Source organism: Vigna umbellata, chromosome 5, assembly GCF_029865625.1.
Source record: "Vigna umbellata cultivar VRB3 chromosome 5, Vumbellata_1.0, whole genome shotgun sequence".
Lineage (NCBI taxonomy): Eukaryota > Viridiplantae > Streptophyta > Magnoliopsida > Fabales > Fabaceae > Vigna > Vigna umbellata.
The window spans coordinates 19,243,610-19,265,857 of record NC_142169.1 but is presented as its reverse complement, the minus strand read 5'-3'; the positions used below and the strand labels follow the sequence as shown (position 1 = coordinate 19,265,857).

General features: G+C 29.8%; 1 protein-coding gene across 1 annotated transcript; it reads right to left on the bottom strand.

The window, feature by feature from the left end:
- Positions 1-7,812: 7,812 nt before the first annotated feature.
- LOC124837089 (uncharacterized) lies at positions 7,813-9,073 on the bottom strand. The gene is made up of 3 exons (XM_047312372.2): positions 8,812-9,073; positions 8,659-8,711; positions 7,813-8,246 (listed from the first exon to the last, which is right to left on the bottom strand). Exons 1-3 carry the CDS (start codon positions 8,894-8,896, stop codon positions 8,103-8,105), a joined length of 282 nt encoding a protein of 93 aa, XP_047168328.1. The 5' UTR covers positions 8,897-9,073; the 3' UTR covers positions 7,813-8,102.
- Between the last annotated feature and the right edge of the window lie 13,175 nt (positions 9,074-22,248).

The following is a 22,248-nucleotide window of genomic DNA, read 5'->3' as shown; positions in this document are numbered from 1 at the left end:
TATTATAATCTCACATGATTAACATATCTAATCCAATTAATGCAATTATTAAGAGTCTCTCTTTCAAACGTGTTTCCATGTCACAGGACTTCTAAAAAGAATGTTCCAAAAATCAAAGTAGAGATTTCATTCAAGTTTCCTAAGATTTTTATGTTGGGATTTGGTTACATGAATGATTTCATTCAATATTTTTTAAATTTAAGTCAACACTATAAACTATAATGTTAGATGTAAAGTTTTTCTCCTTTTTTATATATATGCACACATTATTTTGATCATATGTAAAATCTTTAATATACTCTCTGAATGCAAATCTTAAATATAAGTTTACTAGATTTAATATTTCTAAGAGATCTAATCTTAGTCTAATAACGAATCACCTAACTCAATAACAAATTCGAAGATAAGCTCATATCAACAACGATCTCAATATTTCAAAAGATTTAATTGTAGATTACATTTAGTATGAGTTAGAAGATATGAAGTATTCCTTCATTAATAAATTTCTTTGTTGATAAAAAAACACATTTTTTGTTTAGATGCATAAGATTTGTCTTGAGTTAAAATTATTTTTATGCATAAACTAATTTGCAGAAATATTATTTTCTTACAACCTCTCTAATTATTTTTAATTCTATATCAATTAGTTTTAATTTTTAAAAGTGGATTCAATTATATGCAATTGTTTTAAGTTTTTTTTTTCAAAAATAAAACATATATTTTTGTTCTCAGAATCCAGATTAACTTTCGAAAAGGTAGTAAGATGTGAGTGGATGGGAGAATCCTAATGTATGTTCTTTCTTAATGTGAGTGGATTGGAACACAGGAAAAGATCCACCTGTAAAAGACTTTCCGACACTCAAGTCAGTAAGAAGATTTGAATCTTTTGAGTAAAAGAGAGCGTGTATTCTTGGTGAAATATTGTGTGTATTTATAGAGTTTTTAGGTCCTATGACTCGTGATAAAAATAGATAGTATCAAGATTGATATCAATATAAACAAAATAACAACTTACCGTATATATGATAATTAACATAATTGTTATACCTTACTTGATATATCAAATATTCTATAAACATATGATATTAAGGAATATCATGACGTAATCAAACTATCGATATTTAGTCACATATACTGCTAATATATGAATATTTATGCCAACAAATATATCTTGAGATATTATGCAATCACTTTAGGTCAACAATACTAAATGAGTCTTGTTGTCTTGCATCACTTAGCATATTTGTTGGGTCTAATATGTACATAAGTTCCCAAGCTCAGAAGTTTGATTTAACGCACAGGGAATACTTGTTGCAGCTATAACTGACCCGTTGGACGAGTTGTAACCAACTTTATCTTTGCAAGTGGATTGGCCATTATTTGGTCGAACTATAGGGGGTCGTATTTGACCTTGCTGAACCTATTACTAACTTAGGTCGTTCTTGACCGAGTTATGGGTGGTAATCTCTGCCCATGCAAATGGATGGGGTGAACTCTATTATCGACTTAGGCAAACTTTATTTTATGTTTTCGAGTTAGGTAGAGTTTATTTGGTGTTGTCGACTTAGGCAGGTAGTAGTGTTTGCTTTGTTTGTATTACTATCTAAGTAACTCAACTTCGTTTTGTTTATGATTGTCTTAGTAACTTGATACCTCTTTTGAAGACTTTGCTTATGTTACTGCCTAAGTAACTTGGTACCATGCTTGAGGGATTTTGCTTACGATATTATCTAAGTAACTTAGTGCCTCGTTTGACGACTTTATGTTTACATTATTATCTTAGTGACTTTGTGCTTCGTTTGAGGACTTTTCTAAAGTTACTGTCTTAGTAACTCGGTGCCTTGTTTTAGGGCTTTTGCTTATGTTACTGCCTAAGTAACTCGATGCCTCATTTGAGGGCTTTGTGTTTACATTACTGTCTAAGTAACTCGGTGTCTCATTTGAGGACTTTACTTATGCTATTATTTAAGTATCTCAATGTCTCATTTGAGGGCATTATTTATGTCATTGTTTAAGAAATTTGGTGTATCTTTTGAGGACTTTGCTAAAATTAATATCTAAGTACCTCGATGTCTTGTTTGAGGGCTTTACTTATGCTACTATTTAAGTAAATCGATGTCTCGTTTGAGAGTTTTACTTATGTTACTGTATAAATAATTTGATGTCTTGTTTGATGACTTTGATTATGTTACTATCTAAGAAACTCGATATCTCATTTAAGGGATTTACTTATGCTATTGTCTAAGTAACTCAGTACCTCGTTCGAAAGCTTTATTTATGTCATTGTCTAAGTTTTACATATATTAATAGTTGAATATTATGTCAACAAATATATCTTTGAATATTATGTAATCATTATAGGTCAACAATATTGAATAAGTCTTATTAGACTCTCTCACTTAACATATTTGTTGGATTAAGTATGTAACTACTGCAATATTAAATCAAAAATGAAAAGTTTAAGAAAAATACGGTTATATCTAACTTAATCTCATAAAATGTTAATTTGTATTTTACTTAAATACTATAAGTAGAAACATATATGCTAGAAACATGAGTGTCTATTTTTTATGATAAAAAGAAAAGTAATAAAATCATTATTACTATAATTATAATAGTAAATATAAATAATTTTCACAGTTTCATTTAGACATATTTAATTTATTTTAGATATAGTTCTTTTAGCTTAAAAAATGGTCAAATTTAAAAATACTTAAATTTAAAAAAGTTGTAAAATAATTATAGTACATAATAATTTTAATAAATTTCATTTTTGAATATACTCTAATTCCATTGTAATAAATAAATTAATTTTTAATTTAAGTGCCAGAAAACTTATGAAATAATATTTATACCACACATAATTATTGTCATACAGTGAAGTGAAATATCTAAACCTTTGGTAAATTGAAGAGTTACTAACGGTGAAAATGAAGTTTTTGAAGCATTACCTTGGAAATGACATTGTGCAGTGATATTAAAGGTTTGTTAGCAGAAAACAAGACATAATGATGTCTGGTAGTCTGAAATGGTCCTACTGAGTGAATGTGAAAAGCATTGCCTACTATGATTAACAAGGTTCCAAATCATGTATAAGTACGTCGTTTTGGGTCCATTAATGCTTTGATATGCTTATACTAAATTTTATATTCGTAATTGAGTTTAACATAGCCATTATTGGACACATGAGATATGTTAAATTAAGACAGCATCATTATCATCATCAATTGTCAAAGTCTTTGAACTAGCTATTAAAGAACCACACACTTTATCATCACAAATTCTTTCGGATTCATTCTCTCACCAATATCAAATTTGTAGTGTGCAAAGAAATTGTTTTATAAATGTGACCAGTTGTCTCTTGTATGTGCAAAGCAATCTCAAATGAAAGCTTTTCCTTAACTTTAGCCTAGACCCTACGCTCGCTTAGCATCCTCTAGCTTTCCATTAAAAGATATGATATGGTGAATACGACAATGAACTAAGAACAGTAATATAGTATTTGTAATCATCGTTTTCAAGAGACATTGACAATTGTTTTTATACCATTTTCCAATGAAATACAAGTCATATTTCTCTTTTAAGTTGTTTTTATTATTATTTTATTTTCAATTAGAATTTATGAAAGATAAAAGATTAAATCATCTTTTAAAATAAGTGTTAGAGATTTTACATCATATATTTAGTTGTAAATTTCATTTTACAATTTTGTAAAGTTATTAAGTTTAATATTTACTTTTTTAAATGATATTAGCGTTATTTAATATCTATTATAACAAAATTTGTTATTTAATAAGTTTATTATATAATTTATTATCAAAATATTTGTTTATTAAATCTATCATGATACTTATTATTGGACTACTTAATAATTTATAATGATGTTTTAAGAATAACTTTAATAAAATTATTTTTTATTTTCTTGAAATAACATTTTGAAATTAAATTGATTTTTTTTGTTATAGAATAAAAAATACTAAAAAGAAATTCTATTATTTGTATTTTAAAATGAATTTTTGCATAAATTAAGAGCTTTTATAAATTAGTCTGTACATTACGAGACAAATTTATTACAATGGTATCCAATCTACTAAAGCTTTGGTTAGTTATTGGTTTCAAATTTAAGAATTATGAAAAAAATATATTGCAATATGTTTATACCAATTTCCGTAACCACTACACATGGTAGCTCATAGTTTTAGTTGAACCCAGCTAAGTAGAAGCATGTTAAAAATAATAATTTTCTATTACGATGTCATTAAATAATGCTTCAGAGATATCTCAATATTTATGAGTATGATATTTGAAAGAGACAAAAAAAAATCGCATAATGCAAGGGAGACTTTTTAGGATGGTTAAAATTAAAATTCTTGACGGTTTCAGAATGATCATAAATACATGTGACATAAAAAATTTACATTTATGAAAGTTCTGAATTTTGAGTTTCCTTTTAGCCGACCTTTTCTTCAAATGAAACGCCTAAAAAACACTTTCATCTTTTCTTCCATCACAATTTAAAGAAATATGTTTTTTTTCCTTGTCTGAAAATTGAAATTAGTCCCTCTTTAAAACTTTGGTATAATTTAGTCTCCAAACTTTAAAAATGTATGACTTTAGTCCTTTTAACTAAATTTTGTTAGATTTATTTGATGTTTCAAGTGCGTTTCATGATAGCATTTGAGTTGTTTACATCTTTTGACACATTTTTGCTTCAATGTTAACTGAGAAATGCGTTTGAAACATCAAATAAAGTTAACAAAATTTGGTTAAAAGGACTAAATTCACACAATTTTAAAGTTTAGAGACTAAATTAATCCAAAGTTTTGATAATAAACTAATTCTAATTTTTACTAAAAATTAAGAGATAAAAATATATTTAACTCCGATTTAAAGGCACCAACACCACGAACGTAATATGTTTTTGTAATTATTATTATTATTATTATGAGACTAGCTAAACAATACACTATTCCTTATCGATACAGGTAATTTATTCTGACATCTTCAATCATTTTCACAGACCATGATATATATGTCACTGCTCTCATTACACTACATCTATCCCTTTTCCATTATTCATCCTTTGTTATATCTTTCTCAATTATATCTCAAAATTATTATCTTTTAAATGCTCAAGTTATTGAGTTTTCTTTTATATATGTATTTTTTATTTTTGAGCAATTACTATGTTCATTGTTGAATATGGTTTTATTGAGAAAAAGTAGAAACATGATTGCGCATTTTGTTTGATTTAGACGGGTGTGTTTTATTTAATTGAACGATTATGTAAGTAGAGTTTTGTTCCCATATACACAAAACCCAAACGAATTAAGATGTAAACTGCCACGGTAGAAAAAGGCTATTTCATAAATTTTCTTTTTAAGGTTTTAAATAAGCTTATTCTAAGTGCACACTATTCATGAGTAGTAGATAACGAGATGTTATAAAATGAATTTTGGGTTTATAGAATAAAATTATGATTTTAATTTTAAAACTATATTTATTTGAATTAACATCAAGTGGTTCGATAGTTCAAGAAAATTAACTAAAGTTGTAAATAGTTTTGGGTTGACAAGGATTTGTTTGACTATTCAAGAAACATTATGAATGAATTGAAGAAAATAAACATTTTATCTTCCAAAATCAATTTAGGTGTATGAAAGAAAATATATATGAATGCCATATATGTTTTATGTTTTGGTTGTTGATGAAACTCATAATGTTAAATATTAGGTTTATTGAGGAAGGAGATTTATTAGGGAGACATAATATTAATGAGAGTTGAGTCAAACCACACAAAGAATTGACATCACTCTCAACCCAAAACCTTAAGACAATAGGTTAATAGGTCTTCACCCTTATATATTGCTTCACTTTCTCATTTATGTCCAATGTGGGATTTAGACTCATACTTAGATTATCAATAATTCCTCCCTCAAGAGTGAGTCCTTTCCACATTGATACACTCTCTCTAGTGGAAACATTCAAGTATCCCTTTTTGTATCGTCGTTACGGGACACACTTATCCAAATTTTTTTTGTCACAAAGACTTTTGATACATGGACTATTTTACCATATGAGCCAATTAAATTTATGAAATCGTTTATATAAATTCTATGGAAATGAACTATTTTAAAAACATGTCTTTTGAGTTGGGTAGATCTTTATCCTTTTACAAGCTTTCTTAAAGATGTTTCTTGTTACAAACTTTTTTAAGTGGTTTGGAAAATTTATCTTGAAACATTTTATTCATGCAAAAGATTAAAAGGTTTTCTTTACTATTTTAATTTGTTATACTAGAAGTTAATAATTCAATGATGTGAAGTTAAGTTGTACTTTTTTATGTATCACTTTTAAATTATTCGATGAGTAGGGATGCATATATAAGATGATAGTCGAAATCCTATTCAATATATTTAAGCTAGTTTTGTTTAATATAATTGACTATAATCAATCAAATTTCATTAAGGTAGGGTCTATTGGGTAGTGTTGTTGTCGCTAATGAAATAATCGAGGAAATTCCCAACAATAGGTAAGCCATAAAGGAAATATGCTATGGATAGGGTGTGGGCTGCTACAGTGTGGCCTCTAAGAAACCAAAGAAAACATATTGCATTTAGGAACGCGGTATCAATTCTAGAAGAAATTTTCACTTCGGACCAAGTGAGAGTATAGACATGGCTAAAACATAAAAATACAAATGTCAACTTTTTATTTTCTGATTTGTGCCTCTGTCTCATACTTTGTTTAAGATCCATCGATATTATTCACGATCAAAATTCGTTGATAACGCATAAAATCTGTCAATAAATTAAAATTAAAAACTGCCTACTGATGGACAAAAATCTATTAGTAAAATTGTTGTCAACAATCTTTATCAACGAAATTTTTTTATCTGTAAATAATTACCGACAAATTTTTCGATATAATTATCAACAAAAAATTCATCAATAAATCTTCAAATATCGACGAATTTTTTTCATATATATATATATATATATATATATATATATATATATATATATATATATTCCTATGTGTGTAAATGACCTAGGCAAGATAACATGCTTATTACTTAGTTTACTGCTTCAACTAAAGTTTGTTTTTCTTATATCTTATTTGTATATCCTTTTATATCTAAGCACCAAACGCTCTATCAGAATATTGCCCAATTGTTATCTAAAGTTATTTCCTAACTCATTTACACAATAATTATGTGTTCGTTTGCTTTATTTCTTGATTGTAGAAATAAAAAACAAACAAACACATATTATTATTTCTAAACATATTATAATGGTATATGATGATAGCAAAGCTTGGACTTTCAGTCTTGTAGCCATGAGCATCAGAATGTGGTAGTAACTGTTAGTATGGTACTAACAGTAATTTGTAAACTTTAATGACTTCAGAGAATCTATGATAAAATGTGCAAGCATGAGGCCTTCCTTCTAGGATTTCTCTAGAGGGTTGGGAACAAAATATCCCAATGGAAAAAAGGTTCATAAGAAAAAACATTAATTTTGTAAATTGTTCTTATACTTTCAAAACGTTTTTCAAAAAAAATCTGACATATGTTTCAAATACGCCATATTACTGTGAAACTTGGTTATGTTACAGAGATCTGAAAAAAATCTAAGGGTTTTCTGTTTGTTATAATTAACATGTTTCTTGGTTACAGTGTCACATGCACAGTCTCAGCTTGTGCAGCTTATTCTTCAAGTTGGCTTCTTAAATTTCTTTTTGCCCTAATTATCTACATGCTTTGCAGTAACCGTTTGTAAGATAGATCAGTAGCTTCACATGTAATTTGTCACTCTAAACAGAATCAGTTTCTTCACATTTCAGTAGAAATCAAGGTTACAAGATTTAACTCTAGACCTTTTCATATATCTTACAACATACCTTTTGACTTATATATGTGGAATACCAAAGCTCTTATGAGCTAAAACAACAGCTTAATTAACAAGGATGGATCTTACATCAGAACCTTCTCATACAGACAAACACATTTTGAAGATTGCAAGCCAGGACAAACCCAAACCATATAATGACACTTCTATCTAACTAAATATCTAATAAGAACCCTGATTTCCAAGATTAAGTTAAGGTTTTCCAGGAGATTTTGGATCATGAGCTGGATTTGGTCTTGTTCCAGGGTAGTCCACTATATCCCACAGCATTCTGCTCTCAGCAATCTCTTCCTTCATGCCATCCTCACTATAACTTAACCCCATAACTGGATCCACCTGCAGGTTCAAAAAAGTATCACTACTATAACACTATATCACATTCACAAAACAAAAAATTGATAATTAAGAGTTATCAGTTATTGTGCATATGTATGACAGAAAGAAAAAACAATCATATGATTTGGGTTATAATCTGTTTAATTGGATTTTCTCAGCTAAATGAGAATTTGGAATCTTGCTGCTGCTATGAACTTTTCCTTTTTATTTTTTCTTAAGATAAAAACATTTCAACTAGTTCAGACAAAAACGGTTTTTGTCATGCTGTTAGGGCACAAGAGACATGTCCCCTTTGAGGTTAATATATCTTGATTTTTTTGGATTTTTGGGATATATATGTGTCAGAAATGGCTGTCAATAGAAGGAGAGAAAGAGAAAAAGAAAAAGAAAGAGAAAGAGAGAGAGAGAGGACCTTAGCCAGATGATCTTGCACTAAAGGATTTTTTTTCCCAATAATAGTGCTTCCTGTATAATTCACAATTTAACATGATGAATCAGATTAATAGTCCAAATTTAATGCATTAAGACAACGAATAAAGATCTGCATCAAACCCTTGAAACTTACTTGTTGCTGGAACTGCAGCAGCAAATACAACACATGAAAGAATCAGAAGAATAACAAGAAGCCTAGAGAGGGGTTTGTTCTCCATGATATCAGTATAGATATCTATAGAAAGAGGGGAATATGATGAGTAATTGAGAGAAAAGAGAAGAACAAGGCTTTGTGAGATGACCTAGGAGAAGGGCCAAGAAGGTCCTTATATGGAGGACCAAGGCTAGCACTCTTGAATAAAATATCAACCAAAGAATATAAATAACCCTTCCATTTGCATTTCAACAAAGATATGTGTACGAATACTTAAATACTTTTCTCTATTCCCTGGCTTTTGGCCACTCCAAAGAATAGCTTTAATTTCTATTGTTTTTATCAAGATAAACTAAACAGGTACTTAGCTGTTACCACCATGAAAAAAAAATCTTCATTTCTTTCCTCTTTTATTGAAAAATGAAGCATTTTTAGCAAAAGCAATGAAACATATATTAGGTTGTTGATTAACGTTTTATGATTATTTGAAATTTCTAAGAGTCCTGTCAGCCTTCATCAACTTTTATTCTTTACAAAATAATAATCCCAAACTTCATTTTCTTTTGTTATCCATATATAATTAGCATTAAGAATGATTAATGCATAACATTAATCATTCTGTTATCTATAATACACGTTCTGAAGCATAACACTCCACTTAAGAAGGTTACAAATGTTTTACTAACTACAAGTTCTTTTGCTTTGAACAATTATCAGCCAAAAGATCATTTCATATCGGACTATGTCAAAGAGTCATATTCAGTGGCACAACATTGAGTTAGCAAAAGTCAGCTATGCGCATGATACACACAAATGCTTTTCACCACCACGCATGTTTGTGAATGACACCCTAGTGTTTCTGCCATATTTACCACCTAACTGTTATTGGCAGAATAAGAGAACGTGCACATACCATTTTGAGCAAAAAATATCTATATTTTCAAACGTTATGATCCCGATAAATTAACTATATCCAAGTTCATTATTTTGAAGAACACCTACCTCAGAAGAAAAAACCCGTGAAACATAGGAAAGATTAATTAGGTAGCATCCCTCAACGAGAATAAAAACCTGCATAATTGACTTCCCCACACTGCATAAACAATTTGGCCCAGACACCAAATCATCTTGTACTCGTTTCATTCCCACTTTGGCTAACTTTAACATGCTTATGATGGAAAAGTTTTGCACATATAGCGCATGGAGAGAAAAAAAAAAGACAATCGAAATTTGCTGGTTCTCATAAATGTTCCACGTCTACGTCAGATTCTGTCGTTACATAATAACAATAATAAATGAAGGGTTTTAGGAGAGTGTGATGGGGTTATTATAAGGTTCAATAATTGGCAATTGGCAATTGTCAGAGTGACACGAAGGGGTTACATGTAATAAACAAAGTGTCTTTAAGAAGTGCTGGTTCACCAAAAAAAAAGAATAGTGCTGTGTAGAATGCAAGAAGTGCAATCTATTATCCCAGGTGTGAAGTGTTCCTTTTTGAAAAGATGGATGAGTGCGTTGGTAGGTAGGTGTTAAGCACCCTTGTGGGTATCATCATCTTGGGAAAACAGCACAGACATGGATTGTTGGTCATGGAGGTATCATGCATCAGTATCTACCATGAATATATATGTATGTGAGTCATTCCCTTCTCGTTTCAAGAATCTCATTATGCTATGTATTTACCATTCTCCACTCAAAATATCTTTATGTTATTGGGCCTACCCTCGGACTTTCCAACTGCCCAATTTCTTTTCTCTACTAGTTGTGGCATAAAGTCTGTGTTTGATTTCATTTAATTTTTGAGTTGAATATGTTTTCATCCCTCTCTATAACATAAAATTCAAATTGATCCTTTTTGTCCAAAACTTTAATTTTGCTTTTTTTCTTAACTTCATAAATGATCAGATATACTCGCTCTCTTTCAATGAAGTTGAATTTTTTCTTATGTATCAAACAGCAATCCACTATGGCACAGTCCATATGACGTTGAATTGTAAACATGGCACTTGATTGCTATCCATCTTGTTACATTTCTGTCTAGCTTTGAATCATCGTGTGAAATATGTATAGGTATGTTGGATTGGGTAAGAGTAGCTATGTTTAAACGTGTTGTCTGCTGTAATTTGGTGTAAAGGAAAAATATGTAGTAATCTAGTAATTTGGACTTTAAGTTAAACATGTTAGTGGATAAAATACGTGTATGTGTACTAATGATATACTTTGTGATTATGGGTGTCATTGGTGACGATGTGTGGTAGTTTTAAATCCTGAAAATACTATTTAGATGTGAACTATGGCTGAAATACGTATATGTTCAATAAATGAAGAGATTGATGGTTACATATATCATTATTTGCTTATTATTCTCTTATAAGGTTTGAATTATTGAAGGCTTAACTCACTCATATATTTCTCGGTTTGTTTGTAAGTATATGATAAAAGAAATGTGATAAAAACAAAAAATTGTTATTTAGAACACTTTTTAATTTGTTATATAAAAATTTATTTTTAATTTTTAGGACAAAAACATACGTTATTTTTTAAGTTCAAGAATTAATTGTATTTTTAACTTTACAATTTATTTTATACAATAATAATAATTATTACTTTTGGTTTTATATTATTCTGTTTTAACATTTAACATATTTTATGTTAATCACATTAATCAAATAATTTTGAATATTAAAAAAAAATTATTTCAAAATTGATTTTGAGTGGTATAAAATTAAATATGAGAAAACGAAACTTTTAAATCAATTTTGGTTGATAGAGAAGTTAGAATGGATGACTTTTCTCTGAACATGAATATGTCATCTTTAAATTGATATTGAAAAACAACCAAACAATGTATCATGATATATGCATCAAAATCGATTATGGGTGTCTCCAACGTGAAACCAAATAGATACTTAATAACGTTTACACGTCCAAATTAATGTTATTTGTGAATTTGATTTCAATGCCACTGATGAATTTGAGAATATTATGTGTGATTTATGATCCTAATATTGTGTTTGGATAGGACAATTTAAGAGAGTAGTTGATTTATTTGGAAAATTTGAAATTTTGAGGTAAAATGATCGGATGAGAAATTTAAAAGGAAATTGAAATTAAGAAATTTTAAAAAGGTATTTCAAATAATTAAAATAAGAAAATTTGAAATTCACTCAAAAAAAAAAAAGGAAAATGAAATTTCATAAGTTGTAGAATTCCTAATTGGTAAGATGAAAAAAATCAACGAGTCCAAAAGATAGATTCATATCAATCTTAGCTCAAGTTAAATCATCTCAACATCTAGTTCGAGTCGACTCAGGTTGACTATAAGCTAGGGACAACTTGACTCAACTTTCAACAAAAGTCAAGTCGTCTCTATTATGGTTAGAAAATGACTTATTTCGGCCTTTTGTCTAGTTAACTCGGTTTGACCTTTTGTCTAAGTTGACTTAGCTCAACCTTTGATTTGGATCGACTAAGTTGGACGTTCGTCTTGAATGACTTGCCTCTACTTTTGACTTAAACGTACTCGGTTTGACCTTTAGTTTGTACCTACTTGACTCGACCTTCTGCGAGTGCCAAATCATCTCAAACTTCAACCAGAGTTGACTCGTCTTGACTTAGCTTAACTTTCGGTCAATGTCAACTTGTTTCAACCTCTGACTCGGACTAACTGGTCTTGAAATTTGGTCTAGTCGACTCAGCTCAACTTTTTGTCCTAGCTAGCTCAATTCAACCTTTCAGCTCTAGTCAACTAGGCTTAACCTTTGACCAAACCGACATGGCTCAACTTTTAAGCCTAAGTGACTTGAGATGACTTTCGATCTGAACTTACTCAACTTGACCTTCAGTATGGACCTACTCGACTCAACCTTCGACTTTTGCCGACTCGTCTACAACTTCGATATGGTTAACTCGTCTTGAACATCAATACCTAACTAAAAAAATATGTAATATGTAAATTTTTAGTGACTAAACATTAGAAAAACTATTAGCATATATTTTGATTTAATTAAACTTATATTGGAACTATATATTATCCACACATCCCAAGTATACCTAGTAAATTTTACGGGATTATTTTTTCAACAAGAAAAATATATTGAGACACCTTCTCAAAATCCACACGCACATATTTAATATAATAATAGTAATATTAGTAGTGATAAGATAGATATGTTCATTAGGTTAGTATTTTTTATGTATGAAGGACATGAAAACTTGGTAACCGCACTAATCCCAAAACCTAATCACCCAAATTTGTACAATTTAAAAACACAAACACCGAGCTACAAGAAAGAAACTTGTATCATGTTGTTAAACCATGAAATTAGTCCTTGTATTACGGTAAATTTCTTTAAATAAAAAGATATGAATGATGTAAGGCAGCCATAATAATGGTTTCTTATGAAGGTTTTGATGTCACACTACCTGTCATATTGATGGCAATGCAATATATGAGGCTTTTGCTTGTTAAAAGGCTTAAAACCAGCAAGTATTAATGCTCCCCAACAGCAAGTGGGTTGGTGGGTGGGTTTCAAGTTGCCTTTCCTACCAAAAATCTTCTTAATTTAATTATCACTTTTCTGGGTTTCAATCCTAATGAGTTCTTGTTTTTGAAGCAAAAGATGTTAGCCAATTTAGTTTCTTTGTACGATGTATTAATCTTATGATATTTGTTGTCAGTTGTTAGACATAATCATATCATGTTTAATTATTTACCCTAAAAAAACATCTCCCATTTTAAAGTAACAAAAATAGAATTCCCCCTTACTCATCATCACTTTCTAGTACAACTCTTTAATTAGGAAGGGACGAGGGTCCCTTTTAAATTGCTTTGTACGAACTGTTTAATCATATATCATTAGTCACAAAAACTAGTTTCAATTTTATGGCAAAGGTGCTAGTTTCACCTTTTTTTAATAGTTTTGACAGGTTTTGGGATATAATTATTTTGTTTTTCTTATTCTATATCGTGGAAATTAGTTAAGAAAAAAATGAGGTTTAACTAAATTTTAAGTACCTTTATTACTTTGGGATTTTTTTCCAATTAATTTTGTATTAAAAAATATGTTTTAAAATACTTTTCTTTTTAATTTTTGTCCAAATATTTTGTTTTTTTTTCATTTTATCATCAAAATGATCATGTATATAGTTTATCATTCACGTCTCTAATCATCTATCAATGTTCACTTAGTCATTGTTTATGTCTTTCCTTATCTAATTCATTGATTAATGTTATACTAAATGTATGATTGACAAGTATATTAATTAGTATTTATAATAACAAAAATATTGTTCATATAAATTTAATTACTACTTATGGTCTCAACTCTAGATAATTGTCTTGAATGTTTAACTCAATTAAACTAATCACCAAGTGTTTTAATTCTTTTCATAATGTACAAAACAATCAGTATTATGAGATAATAAAGATTGATAACTCTAAAAAAAACAATACAAAGAAATATGAGATTTTGCTATAGTTTCTTTCTCTAAAAATTTTTAGCTTCACACGATATATGAGCAAAGTAACAACAAGTTTGTTTTAATGTTCAAATGATCTTTCTATTATTCTTCTTGTATTTTCTTCAAGCTTTCGTTTATTTATAGTTTTTCTTTATAGATAATTGTTAGACATAGAGATTGATTTCATGTAGAGTTGATATCCTTTTTAGGTGATAAGTTAGACTCAATTCTACTTAGCAAATGTATGGTACTTGTCATAGCCTTTATCAAAACATAGCATATGTCAGATAAGATGTTTTTAAGATAAACATTCTCATAATGTTCTTCGTATGTCTCAACGTCTTTTTCTTGAGAACATGGATTCTGACAAAGTCTTTCTGCTTTTATGAATCTACGCAAATATAAAATATTTATAAGAATTTAATTAAACTTAAAATTGATTGATAAAAATGCATAAAGAGTAATTTACTAAAAGTATGTAAGATATGTTCTTAAGTAAATACTCATACATAAGTTTGATCTTCAAGTCACTTGAATGTGTCTACAAATGAGATTAATCCAAAGGCCTAGAATTCATTTTAACGTTATGTTGACTTCTTCATTCAACAAATTACTCTCCATGGCTTTGCTAAAAGCACAATGGTTTGAGATAGAACTCAATTTAGAATGCGTCTAGCACCAAGGCGATTCAGCTGCAATACTAAGGGCATTTCATCTTTTACACATTTTATGGAAATGCAAGAGAAAAATCATGGGAGTGCAAAAAGAAATCCCCAATTTCCCTAACTCGTAGACTTGGCCCAAATTCAATTTTTTAAATATCTTTCGCCCTTTGTACTTGTTAGGCTTACCCCAATTATATCACCTTTTATTTTTATTTTAATTGGACTAAACGTTTTACAATTTTTCTTTACTAATGTATGTCGCTACCTTTTAGAACGTGTAGAAATTTCTAACGCATTTCGAGAAAAAAAAAAAGCGAAATGTGATGAAATTATCATATTTCGGAAAATATTATGTGGAAATATTTAAAACTTTACCATATTTTGGAAAACATTTCTTGAAGAAACTTAAAAAAAAAATAGATATCAATTGCTTTTAAATGTTGTGTTTGTCGTGTATTAATATATTTACCCCTTTTTTTATTTATAAACATTCTAATCACTTTGACAAATATTTCAAGTGAAATAATCATTGATATCGTTTGTTACTGATGTCAATAATTGAAAATCCCTTTTTTCATAATTAAATTTTTAAGTATTATTTATTTATTTAATAATTTGTTTGACTAAAACTCTTAATTTATAAAAGTATAATAATTGTAATAATTTATAAAGTTAATGATGCCAATTTGAATATAAAAGACTACCTTTGCGTGTTTTCAAATATCGAAATATTTGATTGAATCCTAATTTTGTATTTAAATGCGGGATTTTAAAAAATTAAAATGCTATGATGTTTGAATTACTTTGCAATTAAGTTTTCTCTTTCTTTTGGATAGAATAATTAAGATATTTTATACTTCAACTTTTGGTTAAAGTAATCAAATTTGTTTATGAGATAAAAGTTACTTTTATATATAATTTAAAAAACATATTAGTCAACTTTAAATATTAAAATAATATTTAATAATTCAATTTTAAATATTTAATATTAAATAATATTTAATAAATTTTTAAAAAATAATTATTAATAAATATTTATATTAATATTGATTGATTTTATAGAAGAAACATAATACTATTTTCTAATTACTTCATTTAACAATAATAAAATCATTTAATTATAAAAATTACTATTTTAATACATAATATAAAGCAAAATTATAAGTGTAATTAACTTTTTAATCATAACACACATTTTATTATTAGAAAGGAAAAGTACACGGTACTAAGCTTTCTTAACAAAGTACACGTTGTCACTTTTCATCACTCTTTCAAAGAGCTTTCTTAGCAAAGTACACAGTTCCACTTTCCACACTTTGTATCACTTAACTAGAAAGCTTCCCCAACGAAGTACATAATGCCACTTTCCATCACTCTCTCAGAGAGCTTCACCGGTGAAATATACCTTCGATACTGCTATGTTGAGTCCTAATTCCTTGCTGCTCCCCCAAAGAGCTTCACCAATGTAGTACATGGTGTCACTTCCCGTCACTCTCCCAAAGACCTTTACTGATGAAGTACACAATGTCACTTTCCACCACTCTCCCAAAAACCACAGTTGGACTCCTAAAGGCAATCTCCTAGAGTCCCCCTCACCTTTGGTTGAGTCGCACGCTTCTCATCCACACCATCACATATGTAAGCATCACATTCACAATAACACATATTCTATTTCATATTATCAAACAACCACATAACTTAAACTCACATCATTATTACATGCAATATAAAAATCACATCATATCCCCTAACCAACTTTCTAACCCGATCCATAATCATATTTTAGTTCAAAACATATTATCAAATCAATAATGCAACCACACATGATTTAACACCCTATTTCATCACATATAATGGTCTCAAAGCAAGGCACCGACTCATACAAAGCTACCTGATATATCTAGGTGATGACGAGTTTGATATAACTCAATCAAGGATTGATACATCTCAGCCAATGTCTGAATCTCGGTCAAAGTCTAATACAACTTGACCAAGATCTAAAACATGTCGGTCAAAGTTTGATAAAATTTGACCAAGTCTGATAAAAAAGTCCAAACAATTCTGATAAATCTCGGCCAACATCTTGACCAAAGTTTGATGGGTCTCCACCAAAGTTTGAAACATCTCAACATCTCATACAGAAATTGGTGAGCTTTGACAAAAACATTAATTCACTCCTTTAACATTGTACATATAAATTATAACAAAAGCTCTTATTGTCTTTTCACGTAATCATAATGAAATCAAAACAACATTGTACCAATTGAAGTCGTATTGATAAACTAAATTAAAACTGTAATTTACTATATGTTGATTCAAAACATCTAAGAATATTTTTTTATAACCATAATGTTGTGTTTTTGTTCAAAAGCATACTAACTGGGATTTGTTTTTGGCCCACCCTAATTCCTTCAAATGGTCATTTGCTCTCAACCTACCTAATCATTCTTGCCAGCCCTTCTACTATTATAAGAAATAAAAAAAAGACTAAGAAAGAAATATTAGATGATTCTAAACCGCTCATAATCCATCTAATCCATTTACAACAAAAACCTAACCTTTGCATCATATATAAAATAGAAAATCTCAATTAACTAAATCATACACTTTCCGAAAATCCATCTTTACGATAATACCCTTCATTTTAACCTTTTTACTTCCTCTTTGTGACTTCATTTATTACGACCACACTATCCATGATTCCCTTATACCCTTTATGAATGAAAATTGTTTTTTATGTATAATGTTATGAACTACTTTCTGGATTCTTAGATAAGAGCTTGGATACGATTTTATACATACTTCTTACTAAAGATATCGACCTATACTTTTCAAGTCCTTGTGAATTGTATATCTTTGAGATTAATTTAATAAATGATGCGTTACAACCTATAGGTCATCTCCCACATCTATGAAAGCAATGCAAAGTCCTCATTAAGTTTTCTTTAATGATATCCCAGCCAAATTTATAGAAATTAAAATTAAATCCGTATGGATCGGGGTCTTTTAACTACTATCACAACATCATGCCGCATCCTTGATCTCCTCCTAAAAAAATCTACTAATTAGTAGAACATTATCCTCCGTATTTATTTGTGCAAAATCAACATTATTCCTTCTAACTTTGAACTCTGAAGATATACTGTAAATCTATTATTGGTAATAAGCTTTGGACCACCTTTTTTCCTTACTATAACTCTTAGTTGTTTAATAAAATCTTTTTCCATTCCTCTATAAGAAAAATTAAGCAAATTATGCTGTTCCAATTCAATTTATAAACGAATTGTCATGTATAAAACACCACTTTTAAAAAATTCAATTTATAAATGAGAACGCAACGAAAACAAAACCTACTTTTGTATAAAAAGTTGCATGCTATACATTAGTTACACATTCCAATGTGAAAGTCTCTCACTTTCTATTATTGGTTGTACAATAAATATAAAATTTAAAAGCTATATATATTAAAAAATCTCATTCCCACTTGAGTTAATCATATAGAAAACAAAATGCATGTAGATATATAAACTCTATTACACAAGTGTCATTCTTTTATATAGAGATAAATAAGTAAGTAGTACAACAATGTATAAAATAAATTGTATCAAAACTGCTAAAAACAAACTAACCCAAAGAAGAAGCATAAGAAAACATTGTTACAAGCATTACATAATATTTACAAATTGGATAATTAATATTAGAGGTGTCAATTTGACCATAACACATGGATTATTTCTAACCTTATTTTGAATAAGTTCCTCTTTATTGAACTATCAAATGAGTGGGCCAAAATAAAATCTTAGTCCCTAAAGCCTCCTTTTAAGTGGGTTAAGATCATGACCAAAGTGGGTTTGACCCCAGAACAAAAATTTAATTAATTTATAAATAATACACCTTCAGCCTAGGTCAAAGGTCGTGCTAAGTCATCCAAGCTTCAAGGTCTACCCAAGTTTGGCTGGACTGAATTTCAAGTCGAATTAGCCTAAAATTGAAGGTAAAATCAAGTTGGCTCAAGACAAAGTTCAAGTCGAGTTAGGTTAATGGTCGACTAGAGTCGATTATGCCAAAGGTCGAACAGAACAACCTAAGTTAAAGGCCAAAAAGGATTGGCTCAAGAAGAAGGTCAAGTTGAGTCAACCTAAGTTGAAGGTCAAGTTAGGCCAACCGAAACTAAAAGTTGAGATGGATCAACTCAGCTCAAGCTAAAGGTGGAGAAGGGTAAGCCTAGACAAGACAAGTCAGCCTATGCCAAAGGTCAAGACAAACCAACTCATGCCCAAAGTCAAGACGTGTTGGCCTAGGCTAATGGTCAAGACAGGTCGCCTTTGGTCGAAGGTCACTATGTTTTGACCTAGGTCGAAGGTTAAGACGTTTCTAATCGAGCCAAAGGTCAAGAAAGGGCGACCTAGAATAAAGGTCGACACGAGCGGACCCAAGTCAAAAATTGAGACAATGAGCCTAGTCGAGACTAGTTGACCCGAGCTGAAGGTCGAGATAGACTGACCTAGACTAAGGATCAAGACATGTACGGGTCAAGGGGTTGACCCATGTCAAAGCACTAGTACTAAAACATCGTCTAATGTCAGTGTTTTTTGGCCTTTCACGTTGAATTTAAGATCGACGTCAAATTAGAGATTTTAAATTGACGTCGAATTTAAAAAATTTGATGTTACGTTAATTAACGTCGAATTTTGTCAATATACGACGTTAATCATTTTTTTTGTTTTTATTAATTAATTGTGATCATTTTTTACAACTCTATAAAGACCAAAAAATAGAAAAACAACAAATTTCAGTTTTTGGTATTTTAAAAACAGAAAAACAACAAATTTCAGTTTTTGATATTTTATAAAGTACGAACTATGAATGTGCAGTGTAGTATCAACAACATACAACAAACAACAACAACAAACAAGTTCAACTAAACAACAACAACAAACAAGTTCAACCAAACAACAACAATTTAAGTTCAATCAAACAAGAACAACAAACAAGTTCAACCAAACAAGTTCTTCAAAACGAAAATGAAAACTAACCTTCAAAAGGTGGGTTCGTCAGAATAAAGTGTTGCCACCCATGAGAGAGAAAGTAGAATGTGCCTATGTAGGACAAGAACATGAAAATAATCGGTCAAAACAAACGAAAATCATACCTAAAGTAGTTAATTAACATGCATTTGTATCAAATGAAAGAAAAATTACATGTGATAGTTGTCAAACTTCGTTCGAGAAAAATTTGAGCAGAGAAAAGGGTATCGCGCGCAAAGATAAACTGAATGAATTTTCAATCTCTCGCTCAATTTTTTATTGAATTCACTAACCTTTTGACATCTAATGCTAGGGCATTCGACATTTTATAACCTTTTGACGTGTAATTCTAGGGCATTTGACGTCATACGTAAATATATTTTCACCTTCAGGCCAAACACTTTTGTAAAATTTATCCAATAAGACGTTGAATTTCTCAATATTCGACGTCTTATAAAAAATTAACGTCGAATTAAAGTTCTAAACGACGTCTAATAATTGCATTTATTTACAAAAATGTCATCGATCATTTTTAACGTTGGTTATTCAGTGGTTGGACATTGAACGCGTGACATTATACGCTATTTTTGTACTAGTGAAGGTTGTGACAAGTTGGCCCGAGCTAAATGTTCAGATGGGTTGATCCATGCATAAGATTAAGACAAGTTGGCCTAAGTTGAAGGTTTAAATGGGAAGACCAGCCAGAAGGTTGAGATGTGTTGACTTGGGTCGAAGGTCAAGATAGATCATTTAATTGCAAAGTTCTAGATGAGCCAGCCATGAAAAAGGATGAGATGAGTTGAGTTGACCCCAACTGATGGCCAAATTAAGTTGGCGTGAATCGAAGGCTAAATTAAGTCATCCTAGACTAAAGGTTGAGCAGAATCGGCTTGACCCGTATTCTAGTTGAGTCAATCCATGCTTATATTTAAGCCAAGTTAGCCTAGGCCCATAGTTGAGTTGAGTCAGCTTGGACTCAAGGTCAAGACGAGTCAGTTCTAATTGAAGGTCAAGATAAGTTGGCTAGGACCAAGCTTTAAGACAAGTTGGCCCAAATTAAAGGTCGAGACAAGTCAGTTTTAGTCAAAGTTTTAGTTAAGTCAATACAAGTCGAAGGTTGAATTGAGTCGTTCAGGCTTAGAGTTGAATCAATCCATATCTGATTCAACCTTGTCTATCTTATATTAGACTAATTAACATAAGTTAACCCATGAAGCTTTTGGCACCTTGTAAGCTTTTCCTTATACAGGTCTTTTGGTCTTGTGAATTTGTTTACTTTGAGCTAAGTAGATTGATATTTAATATGAAAGTTGAATTATAGCGCAAATAATACAAAAGTTAAGCATATCTCGATATCTTTCCGAGAGACGTATATGGAGCAACCAACACCAATATGACAACATTGTGGTGATGCGAAGCAAAGTGTGAAAGAAAGAGAATCTTGTGAGGAGAAGAATAAAAGTGCAATCGCAGTGCAACGGTTCAAATGGAAAAGTTCAAGAACAAAAGTAGAGTTTGAAATGAAAGACAATGAATACACACAATGCAATAGTATCATATTAGGAATTAAATGTGAGTTTAAAATTTGATATTAAGTAAAAATAAAAAAATTAATAATATACAAAAAAGAATTCATAAATTATTGTTTTAAGATTTTAAATTAGAAATAATATTCTAGTCTTTGATATAAGTTTCTTCACATCTTATTGGTACTAAATTTCTCAATGTTTTCTTTTTCTTTTTTTTTAAAAAAAAACCTTAATAGTAATATCAAAACCTATACATAGATCATGGATTATTTGACATGATTTACTATAGATCATTCCATGTCATAATTAAGATGCTATAATGAATATTTATGTCAAGGTATGATGGTTGATGAGTGTATGCTATTTTTCCTATTCTCGTGTCTAGGCCTACAAATTAAACCGATTTAACCAAACCGCAAGAACAGTACTCAATTAAAGTGTAGGAATTTAAAAGTAAGGTAAATTTAATGTGAAGTTGGTAAAATGCACACACTTACAACATCATGATGCTATTTACTGCAATAAACAAAATCTGAAAACATGGCGTGCTATAAAGACTCTTATAAATCAAATAGATTATGATCAGTAAATAAATCGAGTTAGGTCTGTGGGGGCATAGAATAGAAAATAAAATGAACAAGTTGACTTTTTTGGCTTATGTGGTACATTAATTAGTGCATTGATGTCTCTTTACTGTGCCACCTATTTAAGCACAAAGCTTTGTGCTCTCTC

Excerpts from the sequence above, each read along its gene's own strand:
- LOC124837089 (XM_047312372.2), bottom strand. The coding sequence starts at position 8,896 with ATGGAGAACAAACCCCTCTCTAGGCTTCTTGTTATTCTTCTGATTCTT. Across the intron at positions 8,712-8,811 it reads TGCTGCAGTTCCAGCAACAA|GAAGCACTATTATTGGGAAA; the intron begins GTAAGTTTCAAG and ends TGAATTATACAG. Across the intron at positions 8,247-8,658 it reads TGCAAGATCATCTGGCTAAG|GTGGATCCAGTTATGGGGTT; the intron begins GTCCTCTCTCTC and ends TTGAACCTGCAG.